The sequence below is a fragment of the Crocodylus porosus genome, unplaced genomic scaffold (genome assembly GCF_001723895.1).
Source record: "Crocodylus porosus isolate Cpor-Errol unplaced genomic scaffold, CroPor_comp1, whole genome shotgun sequence".
Lineage (NCBI taxonomy): Eukaryota > Metazoa > Chordata > Crocodylia > Crocodylidae > Crocodylus > Crocodylus porosus.
In genome coordinates this window covers 21820572-21839657 of record NW_017728947.1, presented here as the reverse complement: position 1 = coordinate 21839657, position 19086 = coordinate 21820572, and the positions used below count along the sequence as shown (strand labels likewise).

At 43.0% G+C, this 19086-nt stretch overlaps 1 protein-coding gene across 1 annotated transcript in view; it reads left to right on the top strand.

Moving 5' to 3' along the window:
• The first annotated feature begins 236 nt into the window (after nucleotides 1–236).
• RCN1 (reticulocalbin 1) overlaps nucleotides 237–19086 on the top strand; it is a 21390-nt gene continuing 2540 nt past the window's right edge. Inside the window, exons 1-5 of the mRNA XM_019551985.1 lie at nucleotides 237–549; nucleotides 5882–6075; nucleotides 12506–12684; nucleotides 13979–14039; nucleotides 18438–18637. Coding sequence (XP_019407530.1) covers nucleotides 311–549; nucleotides 5882–6075; nucleotides 12506–12684; nucleotides 13979–14039; nucleotides 18438–18637 — 873 coding nt within the window. The 5' untranslated portion in view covers nucleotides 237–310. The remainder of the gene's footprint in view (nucleotides 550–5881; nucleotides 6076–12505; nucleotides 12685–13978; nucleotides 14040–18437; nucleotides 18638–19086) is intronic.

Here is a 19086-nt window from a genome sequence, read left to right as displayed (position 1 = left end):
GTCCCCTATTTCCATCCCCTTCCCCGGCCGCGGGCAGCTCAAACCCGGCGCGCTGCGGGGCGGGGAGGCCGGAGCCGTCTTGCAAACGTGGCGCCCCAGCCCCGCCAGCCGCCACACAGCAGCCCCGGCCCAATAGCGAGCGCGGTAACTCCGGGGGCCGGAGCCGCCCCGCCGTGCAACCTCCTCCCTGAGTGGAGCAGGCCGGAGTCACCCGGGCGCGGCCCCGAGGAGTGGCGCGCGCTGCCGGGGGCGGGACAGGGCCAGCTCGGCGCGGGCGGCGGCCGCGGCGTCCCGCGCTCCGAGGGGCAGCATGGGCGGCCGGCCCGGCGGCGGCGCCTTGGTGCTGGTGCTGGTGCTGCTGTGCGCCGGCGGCGCAAGGGGCAAACCCACCTTCAGGAAGGACCGGGTCGTGCACCCCGAGCCCGAGCTGGGCGAGCGGCCGCACGAGGACAACCAGAGCTTCCAGTACGACCACGAGGCCTTCCTGGGCAAGGAGGAAGCCAAGACGTTTGATCAGCTCACGCCGGAGGAGAGCAAGGAGAAGCTGGGGTGAGAGGGGCAGGATGCGGGCTGGGCCGGGCTGTTTCTGCAGGACGGAGGGGAGGGGAGGAAACGCGCTTTCCCTAGGGGTTGATTGCGGCCTGGGATCATCTACAAGGCAGACAAGTTTCTTTGGGTAGATACAGTATCTTTCGTTAGCCTAACTAAATGGCTGGGAAAATTGCTTTTTGCAAGACTCTCCCTAGGCCTGAAGAAGAGTGTTTGTGCCCCTTGCAAAGAGCAGTTTTTGCCAACGATTTGGTTGGCAACAGTTGCTCCACTCCACTCCACTCCACTTAGTTGGTCTAATAAAAGATGCTGCATCTACCCCGAAGAGCCTGGTGCAACAGGGTGTTGTAAGGCAAGGTTGGGCTTGTCCCTAGGTGGGAGCCTCAGACTCTGGGACTCCTCAGGGAGGAGGAGGAGGAGGAGGAGGAGGAGTACCACCACCCCCTCCCCCGCAGCTGATAACGTGGCAGAGGGAGGTCCCACTGCCTCAGTGCACAGTGGAAAGAAAAAGGGAAGGCTTCAATGGAGAAGTGGGCAGGGCACTTGGTTTGAGCCGCCCTTTCTCTTGCTCTCTGAAGCCTGGTGCTTTGCTGGAGCTGGAGGCCTGGGTGCGGGGCTGCCATGGCACAGAGGGCCTTGTGCAGAGCTTGCACATTCCTGATCATTGGCAGGCATGGGGAAGGCTTTGCTGGCTCTCAGTTGAGCCGTGGGGCAAGTTGCCTCCCAGTGCTGCCGGGGGACTTCTGGAATAAGCTGCCTGGGAAGCGGGAGCAGCACACAGTGACACTGGAAAACCATCCTCCTCACACAGCTCTAAATGCTTGCATGATCTTTGTCTCTCACTGCTGCTGGGCTGGAGCTGAAGGTTGGCAACTGAAGGTCGCTTCATACAGCACAGTGCCCAGTGTTGGCTGGAGCCCTTCAAACATGCCTTCCTGCTCACCTGTGGGTACTGTTGCTGTAGCTGCCCTGGTTCTGCTCACTCCTGTCCTATCTCTTTGGGTTACTACCCCCTCAAACTACTCTCTCCCTCTGCCCACATGAAGCTTGTTCATACCATACAACTAAGTTTGGCGCCTGGGGCACAGTCCATGGTGGTAGCCCCGAGTCCACAAATGCCTCCAGGTGCAAGGATCTTAGCCACACAGTTTATTGCCATGGGGGATTGGATTGGATCAGGACCCTCTCTTCTTTTTAAGAGTGCTTTCGAGTAAACCCACCCTGGGCAGGTGTCTACATGTGTGGGGAGTCAGGGACAGATTTGCTGCTCCTAGCAGCAGTCTGCTCCTGTCCTCTCTGGCCCTGCACTGGCTCCCTGCAGCAGCCAGCGGGAGCTCTAGGAGCAGGGGGCCAGGAGATTGCTCTCAGCCCCCTGGAGCTGCCTGCTGCTGGGTTGGCTCCAGTGACAAAGCCTGAGCAGGGGCAATGTTCCCCTGCCCAGGCAGCGGGGCGCGCCCTGATATGGGGCTAGGGGCTTGGAAAGAGCTGCAGGGGAGGGACAGGTCCCAGCCCTGGCCCCGTCTGCTGGTGGGGCAGCTAGCAGTGAGCCCTGGGCTGGGCAGCCATCCAAAACAGCTTTGTGTTGAGGACGTATCTTCCTTTCAGCTTATATTGTTGCTTTTAGTCCTCCCATCTATGTTGCTCTTCAAATTCCTGTCTGTGCTGGCACATAGGGAATATATTCAGAGCTAGGCTCTTTACCTGTAGGTTGCAGGACCCGCATGTCCCCTCAATTTTACTGTCATTGTGCAGAGACATTGCCCTGGTGTGACCATTCAGGAGCTGGGGGCAGGATTCCCCCTCATTCCAGCTGATAGAACTATGAGGAAAAGCAATTTATTTACCAGTTGGTTTCATGATTTTTGTAAGTAGCTTAGTGTTTATTGCCTATATTTTGGTTCTAGCCCTATGTTTGTGGAATGCTGTCTTTGAATTTCTGCTGTGTTAAAGAATTAGTCACTTTTAAATGAGAGCAACAAGACTCTTCTGATTAAAAAGTTACTTTTTGTTCTACTGCAAAGCCCTCACTGCTAGTATGCATTTGCATGTAAATAAATAGGTATTTACAACATTTGGATAAAAGTGATGGCAAAAACACAAGAATTATTTCAGTGGTAAGCAAACAGGTGATGTGTACATCACAAAAGAGATGCAGTTGAGCTGCAGAAAAATGCAAGTGGAATGCAGTTTCCAAGCAGCACAGCTTCTTAGCCCCAACGATTTCTGGGGGTGTTAAGGAAGTGTTAAAAATAGCAGGGAGGCCTCTGGTAGAATCATATCAGTTACTTACTGCATTTAACAATAGATAGAGATGTCAATCAAATCAATAAAGTCATATTTGCCATGGGGTAAATTCACTGATGAACATGGCGATTGGGCAGAAAAGACTGTAGGGCAGATTCCTGATTTAAAAAAAAGGAAGAAAAGGTTTACCAGTCAGTTCCAGTGTACTTTTCTTTTCTGTTCCAGTAACAGTGGTTAGCAGGAGAACAATTCCCAGTGGCTGGGGTCAGCAGGGGTGGGGAGGTGTCTTTTTAGTTACTTGACTTTGTGGGTCATCAGGGTAGTGGGAGCTGTTAAAGGAGGACACTCACCTCTTTTTCCTTATATAGAATAATGCACTCTCCTTTAGCCATTAGAAGCTATAAGGCAGGCTTCCACCTGTGGCTCATCCAGTTGGAGGCCTGAAGAAGGATTCTGAGGAGCAAACATGCTGTTTAGTTAGGAATAATATCTCCCTTTGAGATTAAAAGCAGTATACTGAATTCTGTGGTCACATGAATGCATGTGTTTCAAAAGGGCAGCAGCTGGTATGTTCTAATTGGTGTATATGGGCAACTTGAGAATTGATTCAAATGCAGCGAACTGGGGAGATTCCAGGGGCATGTCTATAGAAGCAAGGAAAGCTGGAACGTTGGTGTGGTTCTGGGACTGGGACCACAAATGGGATTGGTTGATCCAGTCCTGGAACTGCACCGGAGTGTCAAATTCACTCTGGTTCAGTCCCAGGGTTGAGATCACCAATCAGCTGATTGATGGCCCCTGCCCAGTGAACTTACTAGAGCATTTTGGCTTTCCCCTGCTTCCAGAGAGGTACCTCCAAGTTTTCTGGGCACATCTCTGCACGCAGGGACCTTGTCATCTGTTGTCCTGCAAGATCAGTGGGCAGGATAATGGGTGATGTGCACTTCACCCAGTGAAGCGGATCACCTGTGCTGGAACACACCCCAGGACAGCTGATCTACTTCATCTGGCAACGTCTGTCTCTAGCCACTGAGTCAAGACTTGGAGCACATTTCTTTTGCTGTTGGATAAGATTCACTAGAGCCCAAGGACAATGCTGGCACAAGAACATGTGTGTGTAAACTGGCCATGAATAATAGAGGCTTAAAATTAGAAGCTTTCTAAGCAGCAGAATGGGAAGTTTCTGAAGCAGCTTTCTAATACAGGAGTGGGGAGTCAAAAACCCAGCTACTCTTACAATGGAGCTTGATTAATTTAAAAAAGGGATTATGTGATGCATGTGCTGTGATCGCAGAGGAGATCCCTTCAGTACTGGGCTGCTTATACTGCAGGGCACACATAATTTCCATTCTTATCAGTAAAATTGGGGGGCCGAATTTGATGCTGTGGGCTCCTTCTTTGAATAATTAAAGGACACTAAAAAGCAGATTTGAAAAAGGAAATACTTTATTATTGTTCTTGACACTCATTACTTTGGAACTAATTATAATTTTGTATTTTTCCTAGCTTGGAATGTGAAAATGTAAGCATCATCGTAACACTTAAGTTCGCACATGCTGGCAAAAGACTGCAATATTTGGGGTAGAAACAGTGCAGGGTGATTCTAAAAACACTGTTTACTATGGAACAAATTTAACGCATGGAAACGTTTCTGTTTTAAAGGAAAGATTAAATTTTACCTTTAGAATAAATGTAGTTTATATGTTTTTCTATAGATAAAGGCTGACTGAACCAATAAAATCAACAAGGTGCCTGTTAAGCACAAAAAATAACAGTGCATCAAAAAATGGACTTTTAAGAGACGCCATACATGTTTTGATACAAAAATATTACTTGTGCTTCAAAGTTATGTTTTCCTTGCAGGTATAAATAGGAATTTTGTTACACTGCTGGGTATAATGGAGAGAGGTTTAAATATAAGTACTGTCTTTTATGCCCTTTCTTCTATAACATAAAGCTGCTCCTTCCCACCGTGGTTATAGTGGTGCATTGGCAAGCCTGCAGTAGAGCAAAATGTATAAGAAAGCCTAAAGAAAACTCAGCTCATCATTGTACTACTGAGTTGATAAGTCAACACTTCATCTTCTTTGAATCTTCTTTTTTTGGCTTTAAGGAAAAAATAACTTGTAGAACAATGATTTTGGAGAGCCTCAGTTCTCAAGAGATTATTCTTGTTGCATAGTTTGAGAGTTTAGACTTGAGCACGTTAGAGCTTTGCTTAGGACATGTTTTTAAGAAGGGGAGACTCCCCAAGAACCTCTGAGCACTTTCAGTGTTGTTGACTTAATCAGAAATTAGAGGGCTCTCAGCCTTCAGAGGTTGATTAATTAGCATTAGTGACTGGAGGTCTACTGATGGAGGCTTGGTATGGTGAATTAGTGAATAAAGGCCTACGTAGGGACTGCTAGCAACATGAACAGTGCATTTTGGGGAAGGTAGGGTGAAGGCTGTGTAGGGAGTGTAGATACTGTGCATTCTATAGAGCCCTGCATAGATCATCCTGCCTTAATGCTGGCTTCATAGAAAGGCCACAGCAGGGACTATAAAGTTCCCAGCTTTTGGCTGTGGGAAGCCTAGTCTAGCAACACTATAGCCTTCCTGCGTCTTGGGATAAAGATCTGTTCTCCATGCTGATATGCTCAGAGCCCAGTATGGCCATTCTTTCCAGGTCCTGAAAGAAGATTTTCCTTCCAAGTAAGATAAGATAGTGTGTGTAATAAAGGATGCATTCTTGATTTATACATGGATATGTACACATATACATACATGTGTGCTTGCATGCATGTTTGTAAAAATATCAAGAATACAACCTTTCATGGACGTTGTCAATTGATTTTTTTTTTTATCATAATAACTCAGTTATAATTATTTATGGCAGTATTTAATAATGTACTACCTAATGTTTTTTAGCATGTTCTGTAAATACAATATTGTTGTAGCAGTGGGGTATGTCTCTGAAGCACTGGCCATTTGCTTCTGCTGGCTGAGGAAAGACACAGTTAGGCTCCTGTGCCGCATAACAGAACTGGACTGGAACATACATTTCATTTCCTTGCCCAGCTATCCATGGTTTCTCTCTCTTTTGCAGGAAAATTGTTGATAGAATAGATGATGACAAAGATGGTTATGTCACAGCAGAGGAGTTGAAAAACTGGATTAAACGAGTGCAGAAACGCTACATCTATGAAAATGTAGCGAAAGTCTGGAAAGATTACGACCTGAACAAAGATAATAAAATTTCCTGGGAAGAATACAAACAAGCTACATATGGTTATTATCTAGGTAAGATTCTCCAAAACACAGTCTTTCAGGCTATAATTGTCAAGCTAAAGCATCAAGGGAGTTAGGTATGATGTTCTCATTCAAAATCAACAGGAGTGGGGCACACCTTTGGGACCTTTTCACATACCTCTCTCATGCTAAATTGGCAGATAATGTAGTGCAGGGATCAAGAGTCACTTACCTGCTCATTTGAATAATAGAATCATCTACATGAGGGGCTGGATCCTGTTTCACTGTTAGAGGACATAGGCACCTAAATGCAGCCCTATTCCACCTTGTTTGAGTCTTTGAAAAGCTGTTAATGTTCTTACTTTTGTAACACTCCATCATCTTAGTCTTAAAACTAAGTCACAAAATGCAGTCACTCACCTTTTTCACTGATGTTTTTTCCAGCATTTGAGCAGGATAGAACAGTCTCACATTTAGACATCTAGGCCCACTTTGACTACTAGCTGGAACAGGATCTGGCCCTAAGTGTTAGCTTCTGAATTCTTAAGTCTTCAGGGAGAGGGCTTAAATAGTGCAGCTGAGGTAAAAGTCTCTGCTTTTACTATTCAGAGAAGGGTGATGCAGTAGTGTATAACAACTCAACAAAATATGCATTTAATCAGTTGTTTGTGAATTTTTAGAGCTGGATACTGTCTAAATTTATAATGCAATTGTTGATTAAAGTAGCAAGGAATTATTTTGTCAGAATTACTGCAGATTATGATCTATTCTAAATGTTCAACCCTTAAATGGCCAGACATAAGGAAACATTTATTTTTTACTATATTTGAAAGCTATGGCTTATTTCTGTAGGAAGTGTAATTGAGGTGCTGAATATGGCCACATTTGAACAATTAAATATTAGTGCGTTTCACTCAAAGAGCATGCAGCATGTTAGTGGGTCACCCACTGGAATTAGTAGGGGACAAGTTTAAAACTAATAAGAAAAAGTACTTTTTTACACAACACATAGATAACTTGTGGAACTTATTACCATAGTGGTGGAAAGCGGATACCATAGCCAGGTTCAAAAAAGGACTAGATAAATTCATGAATGATAGATCTATTAATGGCTGTTGAATACAATGGTTGGAGATGTTTCTCCTGGCATCCACCATTATTGGTTTAGAGATGCCAGAGGAAATGTATTAAATAGGGGATAGATTATTTTAGAGATCAAGCTTAATGCTTTCCCTTTGTAGCATCCATTTCTGCCACTGTCGGAGATAAAATGCAGGCCTAGATGGACCATTGGTCTGATCCAGCACGGAGTTGGTCTGCCACTGCAATTGGCACCCCTTTGCACATTTTCAGCAGTAAGGCATGTTCAGTAGCATGAAGTGACGGTCCAGTTCAAAGCTCATTGAAGCTATGCCCTGAATGAACACTTAACTTCTCTTTCTTAGATGTGGACTCTTAAGACATACATGGCTGCCACGTATTTGTGATGCTGTTGTTGATTCACAGACACCAGAACTATCAGCCCAGTTCATAACTATTAAACTCTCTCTCTAAAGTCAAGCTTCTACATTTATTTTTTAACTGAAAATGGCATAGGACTTTTTAAAAAATATGCACAAAAAATTTTTCTTCTCCCTGGTAGAAAGTTTTGAATGGGATGTAACTAGAATATTATCCTGTATGTCTTATCACCATATAGAATATAAATATTCGGGTGCCAAAATAGAGTTGCTGGAGGATATTGAAATAAGGTAGACTGGATTTAGTAAAGAGAAAAGAAGACATTGTGCTCACTAAAGCAACTTAATAGAAATTATTGATCCCAGGATATAAGAACATAAGTACTTTTTCTGGAAGAATCATTTCTATAACTTCAAAGGCTATATCATAATATTCTTTGTGACTCTGGGTGAAATTCGTGTCTATGCTGAGGATCAACCTAAGTATTTCATACCCCTTTAGTTCCATTTTCAGGGCGTGTGTCTCTCTCTCAGGGAATATCTGAGAGAGAGCGCCATATGCTGCCTCTTTAGAAAAGCTTTAATACAGATATGGAGGTATTAATGCTATTGTATAAGACAGTGGTTTGACATTGTCTGAAACATCCTGGACTCTTCTGGTATTCTGTGGGCACCTCTCTATGAGACACTGTAAAGCGCAGTAGCTTATACTACTGCGCATTAGCATGTCACAGCAAAAACTCTGCTAATGCACTAATGCTCAGTAGAATGAATATACTGTGCATTAAGCATCATAAAAAAAAAAGTTTGCCTTTGCCTACTGCGCGTTAGCATGGGCTAATGTGCCTTTATGTAGTGCCTCATTAGAAGTACTAAACTTAATGCTCAGTAGCAAAGGCACATTAATGCACGTTTAGATGTGCCTGTGTTCATGAAAGATGCATTCAAACTGGAACAAGTGCAAAGAATAATAGTATGACAATGAGAGGATTGGAGAGCCTATCGTGAGAGGGGTCTGAAAGAGTTTGATTTATTTAGGCTAGCAAAATGAGGGCCGAGATGGCATATAACTGCTCTCTATGAAAATATCAGGAGGGTAAACCTCAGGAGACAAACTAATTATTTAAGCTAAAAGACAGTGCTGGCACAAGAGCAAGGGGTATAAACAGGCCATGGATAGATTTCAAAGGCAAAATTTAAAAGGTTTCTAATCATCACAGCAGTGAGGCTCTGGAATGGCTTTCCTAGAAAAGTAGTGATGTGAAAAACCTACCTAGTTTTAAGATAGATACTGATAAATTTGTGAAAGGAATTACACGACATGGTTACCTGGGATAGCAGGTGAATGCAAGCACTGTCCCATGAGTTCCCTTCCAGTCCTGTAGATGCACACGATACTAATCTCAAACTATGAAGAGCACAGTCTTAATCTCATTTCAGTGAACACTTACAATTAAACAAAATTGTTTCCCACAGCAGTTGTCTTATAATCAGATGAGTCTTTTGATGTCTTAATTTTGAAATTGGTTCACCATGAATACAAGTTTCTCAAGTTTTTAATCAGTTTAGTGATAAGGCTGTTTTTTTTTAATGGAATACACATTAATTTCATGCTACTGAATACCCTGGAATATTTCTCACTTTTAACTGAAAAATAATGTTTAGGTTCTACCCAACAGACATGTAGCTGGTGGATAATATCACCCAGTTTGCCAGTTGTCAAAGCTCTGTTTGCTGTCTAAACTTGACAAAATGAACAGTTTGTATCAAACAGATTCTTTGTAAAAAATGAAACCCAATCCAAATGCTATGAACAGTTTTTAAAAAATAGGTTTTCTCCAATATTAATACAGTACTACATATTACAGAACCCATCTTACTGTACTTGAGTGGGGAGACCACAAGTTATCTTACTAAGCAAAAACACCTTTTTAAAATGAAGCTAAGGGGTAAAATCCTAACTCCAGTGCAGCCGTGTACTCCAGTGGCACAGAGATTTTATCCAGAGTATCTGACATACGCCTTAAATTAGAATGAATCTTGGAGCTTTACTTTTCATCCATTCTTTTTAACCTAGATATTGCAGCACCCACAGAGACGTGACATGTCAAGATCTAGGTACAAGAGGGAAATGTAAGGATACTGGCATTGAATTTCTTGGCTTTTGTGGGTATAAATTAGAACTTTGCTACTTCTTTTTGACTCTGGGAAAAGCCTTTTACTTGAATACACCTACATATAATCTCCAGAGTGTTGTGATGGTTTGTAGTGGCTCCATCTGTCATGCTAGCATGACTGCCTCAGGTGCATGCTACAGTCAACTAAAATCCCTGTGAAATTTGGAGGGAAGGTTGTTTGATGCAAACTGAAAAACAGTCATTGAAATGGAGTAAGAGAGGAATAAATAAGAGAAACTCTACTACGATCAGTGAAAATGAGTACAATAATTTACTCAACACTAACAAGGTGCACCAAATATTGGAGCATCACATTAAACTTAATTCACCAAATATTTTAATGTGAGAACGTAAGAGTTACAGGTTTTGCTCCATCTCATACAGAGGGAAAGGAGAGAGGAGGGAACCAAGTTATGGTCCTGGCTGGAACTGATTTATGAGATTTCTGTGCCTTGTGCCAGGCACAGAAGTTTCTGGTGAAAGCTTTCTGTGTTTCTGGTGGAAACTTAAATAGAAAGTAACAGAGATTCTGGTGAAAATGTTTTACTTAATTTTTCAGGGCTTTATTGAACTCCACATTTGAATGAGAGCAAAATTATGGGTAGAAAAGATAAGCCAGATGCGTTCAAACTCCTGCTCTACTCAACAGCCATTTTGTCAGGAAGAAGCAGTTGTTCAGTCATGGAATGACAAGGTTGGCCGAGATCTTAAGGGTCATTTAGTCCAGCTGTCTGCAGTAATGCAGAACAGGCTATTCCCCAAATCAAGAGAGTTCCACCAGACTTATTGTCTGAAAACAAATGGATGGAATGAACCCAAAAACTAGAAACTGTCAGCTCAAGCAGATACACTAACAAAAAAATAGTGGAGGAGCTGGAAATAAGAACAGAAAGGAGATTTGGTTAATCATTACTGATGTAGGAATTGACACTAGGGATTTTTACAGACCAAAATAATTTATTTTAATTAGACATTTATATTGCACTCACCAGGAAAAATTATATTTAGCATAATCCAGAAGCTGCTTGGCCCAGACCTAAATGATTTTTCTCCAAAATGTATACTAAACAGAAACTAGTTCCTTTTACTGGAAAACTTCATCAAATCCCATGTAAAATGTATTCACAGAACTTGCTGTTGGATTTTTACCTGCCTCAGACTTGAGAGATAACGACTCAGTGATGAAAGCTACCAAACCAAATGAACAAATGTTGTCCTGGTGAGATGTGGGCAGTGGTGTACCCCAGGTGTTCAATATCTTCATCAACAACCTGGATGAGGGGGTGAAAAGCCCACTGGCCAAGTTTGAGGATCACACCAAGATATGGGGTTGTGCAGACATACCCTCAGGTGGTCTGCTTGTATCTGCAGCCTTAGACAGGCTGGCATGTTGGGCAGAACAGAACCAGATGAGGTTCAACACAGAGAAATGCAATGTGCTGCATCTGGGAAGGAAGAACCCCCAGCACACCTACAGGCTTGGCATTGCTAACCTGACCAGTACTACAAATGGCGCTGCACTTCAACAAGGACGTGCTAAAACTCAAGAGGATCCAGAGAAGAGCCACCCGTATGATTAGGGACTTGCATGGCAAGCCATACAAGGAGAGGCTGAGGGATCTCGGACTCTTCAGACTAAAGAAAAGGCTGAGAGGGAACCTGATTGCGGCTTACCATTATATCAGAGGCATATATCTGAGAAGAGGAAAACTAAAAACAACAGCCACAAACTCCTGGAAGATAGTTTAAGGCTGAATGGTAGGGAAAAGTTCTTTACAATTAGGGTGTCCAGACTATGGAACAAGTTCCCCCCGGAGGTGGTGCATCTACCCTAGAAGTCTTCAAGAGAAGACTGGACGATCACGTGGCTGCGGATGTCTGACCCCAGATGCCTTTCCTGCTTATGCAGGGGGCTGGACCTGATGATCCTCTGGGGTCCCTTCCAGCCCTATGATTCTATGATCAATCCCAGCATATGCTGGCTCAAGCCTTAGAAATATAAAGTCATAGTTTGTGCAGGAAGAAGCAAATATAGCTACACTACAAAAATAGGGTCATTTTGCTAAACAAAGTAATCTTTCTCAAAAGGTGATAGTCTAGTTGCTGAAGAGTCAGAACAGAAAATATGTCAGAAGATAGGAAAACACCAAACAGTCCTTCCTGTAACGTGGAGGGGGGCGTGGTGGGGGAGACACAGACAGGGATGGGACACATGACCTTTCAACTGCATTGACCTACAGAGCAATATTTGTATCTAAATAAAATATCTGAACAAAATGACTTGAAATGTACATTGTTTGAGCACCTTAAGGAAAAGTCTTTTATTTCAATTATGGTAGACACTGTTTACCCACCTGTATATCACAAGTACTCTACTTGCTCCAGAAGATGCTTCATTGCACTTTATTCTCTCATTCATACTGTTTTCTGAAATGAAAAGTTGCACCTAGAGTGGATGAACAGATTAATAAGGAGAGAAATAGGGAAGAGGAAAGAATGTACTCCTAAAACTTGGGAGCAGCAGTGTTGAAGTAAACTAAATTAGGCTTGTCATTCTTAAGGTAGAACCCCAGTACGTTGCAAAAACACGTTAACAGCTGGCCTCTGATCTTCAATTTACAACTAGAATCTCAAAGTCTCCCATAGTAACAATGTAGCTGCTGTAGCAACAAGGAGCCTTTTAATATAGGTATATACAAGTTTTTAGTATATTCTAGCAACTCGGTCTCTTGCATGATGATAACGTAGTGAAAAGATAGCAGATGGATCAGGCTGTGAGTCTAAACACAGAGATAATGTATCAGTAAAGATGTATGGTTTTGAGATTCTCTGATTAATCTCTAGAAAATCCAGAAGAATTTCAAGATGCGACTGATCAACACAATTTTAAAAAAATGCTTCCCAGGGATGAGAGGCGATTCAAAACTGCAGACCTGGATGGAGACTCAGCTGCCACGCGTGAGGAGTTCACAGCTTTCCTTCACCCAGAGGAGTTTGAGCATATGAAAGACATAGTTGTCTTGGTAAGCAAAGCAAAACCAGTGACATTCCATATGCTTTTATTCTTCTGATGTGAGCTTTGAAGTACTTCTTTAACTATTCAGAGCAGGGTTTTAGAGACGCATAAACAATAAAACTGAAAATAATAAATAAGCGCCCTATTTCTATTTGTCTAATGAGATTTAAAACAAACAAACCACCAACTACTTTGGGCACTCTTAAGTGAAACAGAAGTGTCTAGAGTACATATTTGTGCCAAAATACCAGTGAAAATTATATATCAAAACAGAATTAGGTGTTTTGCTGTGTGTTTAAGAATTAAATTTGGAGTTGGTACTAGATAGTGGAGTGACTAATGCAATGTAAATGTATAGGTTAGTGGTTCTCAACCATTTTAGACTAAGGCATCCCTCAAAAAATATTAGCTCAGAGTTTTCATCTGTTTTTTGAATACAGAAAAATAATAGAGAAACTCTTCTGTTGCAAAAAACTGGGAGAGACAACAGGTCAAAACATTTTTAACATTATGGATCCCTGTGTGAAAAATTGGGTTTATCTTGTGAATTGTGTTTGCATGCCAAACAGTGAACATTGTGTAGCACCATAGGGCACCCTTGAAAGGATCTCAAAGTACCCAGGGTGATGCAAAACCCTGATTAAGAATTGCTGGTCTAGATAGTTAAGTCACCAGATTCATGCATATGAATTTCTTCATGAGATTTTTGTATTCCTTGTGATCACAGAACTCACATTGGAGTTTAGAATAAAGTATCCTGTGCACATGGAATACAAGAATAGGCCATCTCTCTAAGTTTTGAAGTCTTCTGAAACAAAGTTTCTCAACCTGTGGGTCATGACCCGAAAGTGGCTCGCAAGATGATATGAAACGGTCACGAACAAACTTTTAAAAATGGATTCTCCTTAAAGGAGAAAAATGTGGGAAACAGGGCTTTTCCCTTGCAGGCTGGCAGACTTCCAGCCTGTGAGGTGCTTTGCTTGGGGGCCTCCATGCCCTCCAAACCCACTTCCTGCCCCACACACTGTGGGGCTGGGGCCTGGGGGTGGGAGGCAGTGGGTTGGGAGTGAGGGGCACTGGATCAGGACTGGCCACTGATGTTTACAAATGGGTCCTGGTATAAAAAATGTTGAGAACCACTGTTATAAAACACAGAATGGCTAAATAGTGTAAAACAATTTAAGATTTACTTTAGGAATTCATTTTTTATAATTTTGGGAAGAACTGGGTCCTGGTTTATGAAAGACCTTTGTTGGAATTTTCAGCTATCTCTTAATGACTTTCATAAAACTATTTTCTAGGAAACGCTGCAAGATATTGACAAAAATGAGGATGGATTTGTGGATCAAGATGAGTACATCGGTAAGTGCTGGATGAGGGTTTCTTTGACTTTTGTTAACATTTAACAAGAAACACTTAGACAGTTATAGACCACTCCTTTTGGGTTTAAGTTAATATTAACAGCACAAAGATACAGTTTGTGTAGCTATCCCATTGTCTGAAGTGAACAAAGTTTTGTTTAATTTTAGTGAGGTAGTGAAACTGGACTAAAAGCTACCCAGTACTTTCCATTATAGAAGCCTGCTTTTCTGTTGCTTATAAGTTTACCAAATTTAAATGCTTTGGGCCAAAATTTTCTGATCTTGGTGTCAGCCTAGGGCTGATTTTTGGGAAGTGTAACTATTCCTGAGAAGCAGCCTGAAGGATGAAGAACAGTGGATGGTATATCTGAAAGCATGGGTGTTAAACATACACGACATAGGCTGGATCCAGCCTGTGGGCCCCAGTGGATGCAGTGACTGGCAATAGGAGGCTGAGCAAAGGCTGATGAAGGGCTGGTCATCCTGTGGCTTCTTTTCCCATTACCACCATGACTGCTGTGGCAGGCAGCTACTTGGCCTGCACACTGCTTCTTCCTCTGTCACTGGCTTCACCAGGGTCAGAGCCATGTGCCCTGAGGTGCTGCTGCCACTGGGCACCCTGGGTCAGAACCAGAGCTGCCACTGTGACTACAGGTCCTGGGCTTGTGCCAGTCTTTGCCTTGGGCTGGATCCCAGCCGCAAGGAGTCCCACAGTCTGGAATGGCTCAGGGCAGGAGGTGATTTTGACACCCCTATTTTAGAACATTTGAATAGGAACTTGGGGCAAGCGATTAGGAGGATGAGTCAGGGGAAAACAGAAGAACGGGGGTTAGAGGACAAGTGGGATAAGAACATGAGTGGGGTGGGGAGCAGGACGAGGAGCCAGAGATGGAGAAGGGTAGGAGAAGAGGGAAGAGCATGGGAATTGGTTATTGTAGGAACCAACTGGGGGAAGAAACACAAGTAGGAGGACATAAAAGAACAGAAGCAGAGGGAGGGGAATGAGTTAGAAATAAGGGAGGGAATGTGAAGGCAGAAGCGGGAACCCAGAAGAGAGGAGCAGGCCAGAAGCAGGGGTGGGGAACACGTATGAGCCAAGCAGGATAGCAGCAAAATGTATTAAGGAGCAGAAGGAACTGTAACAACCAGAACACACTGGGCTAAGGAAACTGGAAGTGAAACCAGTATTCCTGAGTTGCAACATTCCTCTGTATCTAGGAAATAGCTGTGAAACCCACCAGCAAAGTGTGTACCTCAGTGCATGTCTAGTGTCATCTCCATGTAGCAGATAACAGCCTTCTACTGCTGCCAGTTCTTTTGTGACCTCAAGTGATAGGAAATTCTGCCATGAGTTTAAAAATACCAGCTCTAGTGATGGTTTGTGGAAGGATCAGTTTAGTTCCACTCAATGGAATTTTTGATTTTACAGTTTAAATTAAACAACACCCCCCACCACCCTCCTTAGGAATTACATCAAAGAAACTTTGTGAAAAGACCATTAAGTTTGGAAAGTCAAGCACTCAGTAATTCTGAAGTGCCTGAATTAAGGTCACCAGCACATCACTCAGGTGACACAAAGGGAGCAGAGTGGGAAGCATGAACAGTAAATCAATCACAGTGAGTTAATTTGGTCAAACTTTGGTCGTGCCCTTGGATCCTTGAAGGCACAACCCAGGAGTTTGGCAGCACACGTATTTTGCCTGTGTGAAATGTCACACTCCCTTGGTGATTGCTTAAAAAAAAAAGAAATATACCATCATAAAAGTATTAGACTAAATTCTGATGAATCTTTCTGTTTCTGATACTACCTTAAAGATCCCTTCAAATACAGTCAAGAGCAATATACACACATTAATTAAATGGCAGGGATTTTCTGTTCCTTGTAAATTATATTTAGCTTTAAAATGTAAATGCTCTTCATTTATGACTGAAATAACAGTGCAGCATAATTTCCCCAATAATTTCTGTTCGCTCAGTGACACTACCTACGTATAATTATAAGGTAGTTGTCAACATTTGTTACCATGTGAATGCTGGTTCCTCTTGTCTTCTATAGATAGGAGAATGGAGTGTGCTAGTCACGACCACATCACATTGGCAAGGATGATAAAAATCAAATTGACAGGACATGTCAGTTGCTTCAAATAAACAATATAGAACTTGTGTGTCTACATTTGGGGGAAAAAAGGTGGTACCTGAAGTTTTATTGAACAGTTGGGGGGAAAATGTACCTAAATTATCTTTGTGAGAAGGTAATAGCAATTTTTTTGGCACTGAACCATGGTTGCAGTAAGGTATATCCATATTTTATCTTTACCTAGGATAAAATAAACAAACAGACAAGCACGGACACTACCATCTCTTTTTCCAAAACAAGAGACTGATCTAAAGTCCGCTGAAGACCATGGAGACTACTGCAATGATCAGAACCCCAAAAAGTGTAGGGCTCAAATCTTCCCAGTCAAACATTTCACCTTTTGACCAGAGTGGACCAGAGTCCTGATAGCTCCATTCATTTTAGGGCTGTTATAGTAGTGGAGAATCCAGGTTAGTTCTGTGGACGCATGTGGTTTTTATTGCTCATTTTGGACCATATCCTGAAGAGGGTTGCATCTGTACCTCTTTCAGTTGCCAGCTGGCCCCTGGTCTCCAAGCTGATAGAGACTTAGGAACACGTAAATAGTGTGCACTTATTGCCAGCACTTCCTTGGCAACCAAATCCACAAGGGATGAGGAATGTCAGCTACAAAACAGGTTTACATTGTAAGCACGAAGGTGGTGGGTTTGGGGGAAAAGGAGCCCAGTTGAGGACGAGGGAGAGGGCAAGAGGAATGAGAAAACTAATACTCCTCTAGAGTTGAATTTCATGCTACAGAAAAAAAAAAATGTGAAAGGCCTGTACTGTCCTCCAGAGCTTTCCTGAGTTAATACCTCCTCTTTATATCACCACTCCTTTTTTACCTACAGCTCCCCTTATTTTTTCCTTACACAAATGACAGCTTTCAGTATGGTATTTTCCTTCTGAATGGGTTGGGCAGGAATATGGCTTTGCCTGCAGCATGGTCTGGTGTGTAGCGTAGCTCTTGTACAACAGAATTCAGCTTCCATCCGCTGTCACAGTGTCCCAAATCTGGGTTTCAGAAGAATGGGCTCTATCACGTCACAGTGGGTGCATCTACATATGCACTCTACTACTTAATTGACTAATTAGCTCTGCAGTAAAGTGTTACAGTTGACACATATTCCCATGTTAGGGTGCAGTAAATGAATTAACTCTACTGTAGGATAGTACTGTCCAGGACAAGTACTGTCCTACAGTGGAGTAATTATGTGTGCTGAAACACATGTAGACTGACTGGGGCTGGCTCAGGCACAAGGATGCTACAGTGTGTGGGGAGCTGCCTGATGCCTAGTCCCACAGTGTAGCACCTTTGTGCCCCAGCCACACCCTCTGTAGCATGTTGAGCTGGAAGGCGGGGGGTGAAGAGCAGTGCTGTGCTGACAGGCTGACCCCCTGGTTCCCCTGTCAACTGGAACTGCTCTGCCCTGACTCAGATTGGTGAGGTCCCAGACACACATGAAGATGTTGCACCTAGAAAGCAGCTAACTCTAGTGCTAACTGTGCTGGAATTTATTCATGTGCATTAATAGCATGTGTAGATGCGCCCAGTGTATGCACGCTTATTGCTATGATGTTCAACAGCTCAGGCTGCCTCAGACCTGTTAATCTTTTCCCAGCCTGGCACACTTCTTTATCTTCCATTTGAACATGTTTCTACCTGAGGAGTTGAAAAGTTAACCTATTCACTTAGATGTATTTTTCTTATACAGCTCTCTTTAAAAGCAGAACAATGCTCGCTTAGTTTCATGTAGCGGATTTTTATTTTCTTTAGTTCCCTCTGCTTTTTACTCCTTCACCAACTCCTTGCTGAGTTCTGATGGTTATCCATAAAGACACTTGCTGGCAGGGACAAGACATAGTGCTGCTATGCATTCTTCCCACCTCCCCTCCCTCACCCCCCATATGTCTGAGTGTGACTTGAAGGATCATGATTGCAGTTTGAGAGAGATCCTGTAAACTTTCTTATGTGTACACCCTGCATGAAGACATCCTTAGGGCCAGTTCAGTTTCCTGGGCATGTCCATTAACTTCCCTTGTCTTCCACTTGTGTACTGAAAAGGTAATTTAATAATGGATAAAACCATCAATGGTGAAAACATTTTAGTGGAACAGGATGTGTACAAACACGCATCTTCCACCATACACCCCATTTTACTACTCTCAGAAGTCCTACACAAACTACAAGTGTGATACTTTTAGTACTTGGCTAAAGTATCTTGGAGGACTGTATATAATTCACCGGCTAATCATGACTTCAAACCTTGATCTCCCCTCCAGCTGATATGTTTGCAAATGAGGAGGGTGGACCAGAACCTGACTGGGTAGTTACTGAACGTGAGCAGTTTTCAGATTTCCGGGATCTAAACAAGGATGGAAAAATGGACAAAGAAGAGATTCGGCACTGGATTCTCCCACAAGACTATGATCACGCACAAGCTGAAGCCAGGCACTTAGTCTATGAATCAGATGTAGACAAGGTACTTAATGTCCTGGTATATTTCATAAATGTTAGATTAAGTGTTTAATTGGTTCCTTTTATATAATGTCAACCAGCAAGGAATGATTCTTCATGATTTTTCTTATTAGTATTCCCTAAATGGGCTTGCTAATGCTTTTATGCAGCAATACAAATTTGAGTAGATAAAACTGGAGACCACAAATAATAGCTGACAAAATACTAGACCCTTAGGTCAGGTAAATCTGTTTCATAGTTTCATAGTTTCTAGGGTCGGAAGGGACCTGAGCATATAATCTAGTCCGACCCCCTGCCATGGCAGGAAAGAGTACTGGGGTCAAACGACTCCAGCAAGATGTTCATCTAGCCTCCTCTTAAACTCCTCCAGGCTAGGAGCCTGCACCACTTCTCTTGGAAGCTGGTTCCAGACCCTAGCCGCCCTGACTGTGAAGTAGCGCTTCCTGATATCTA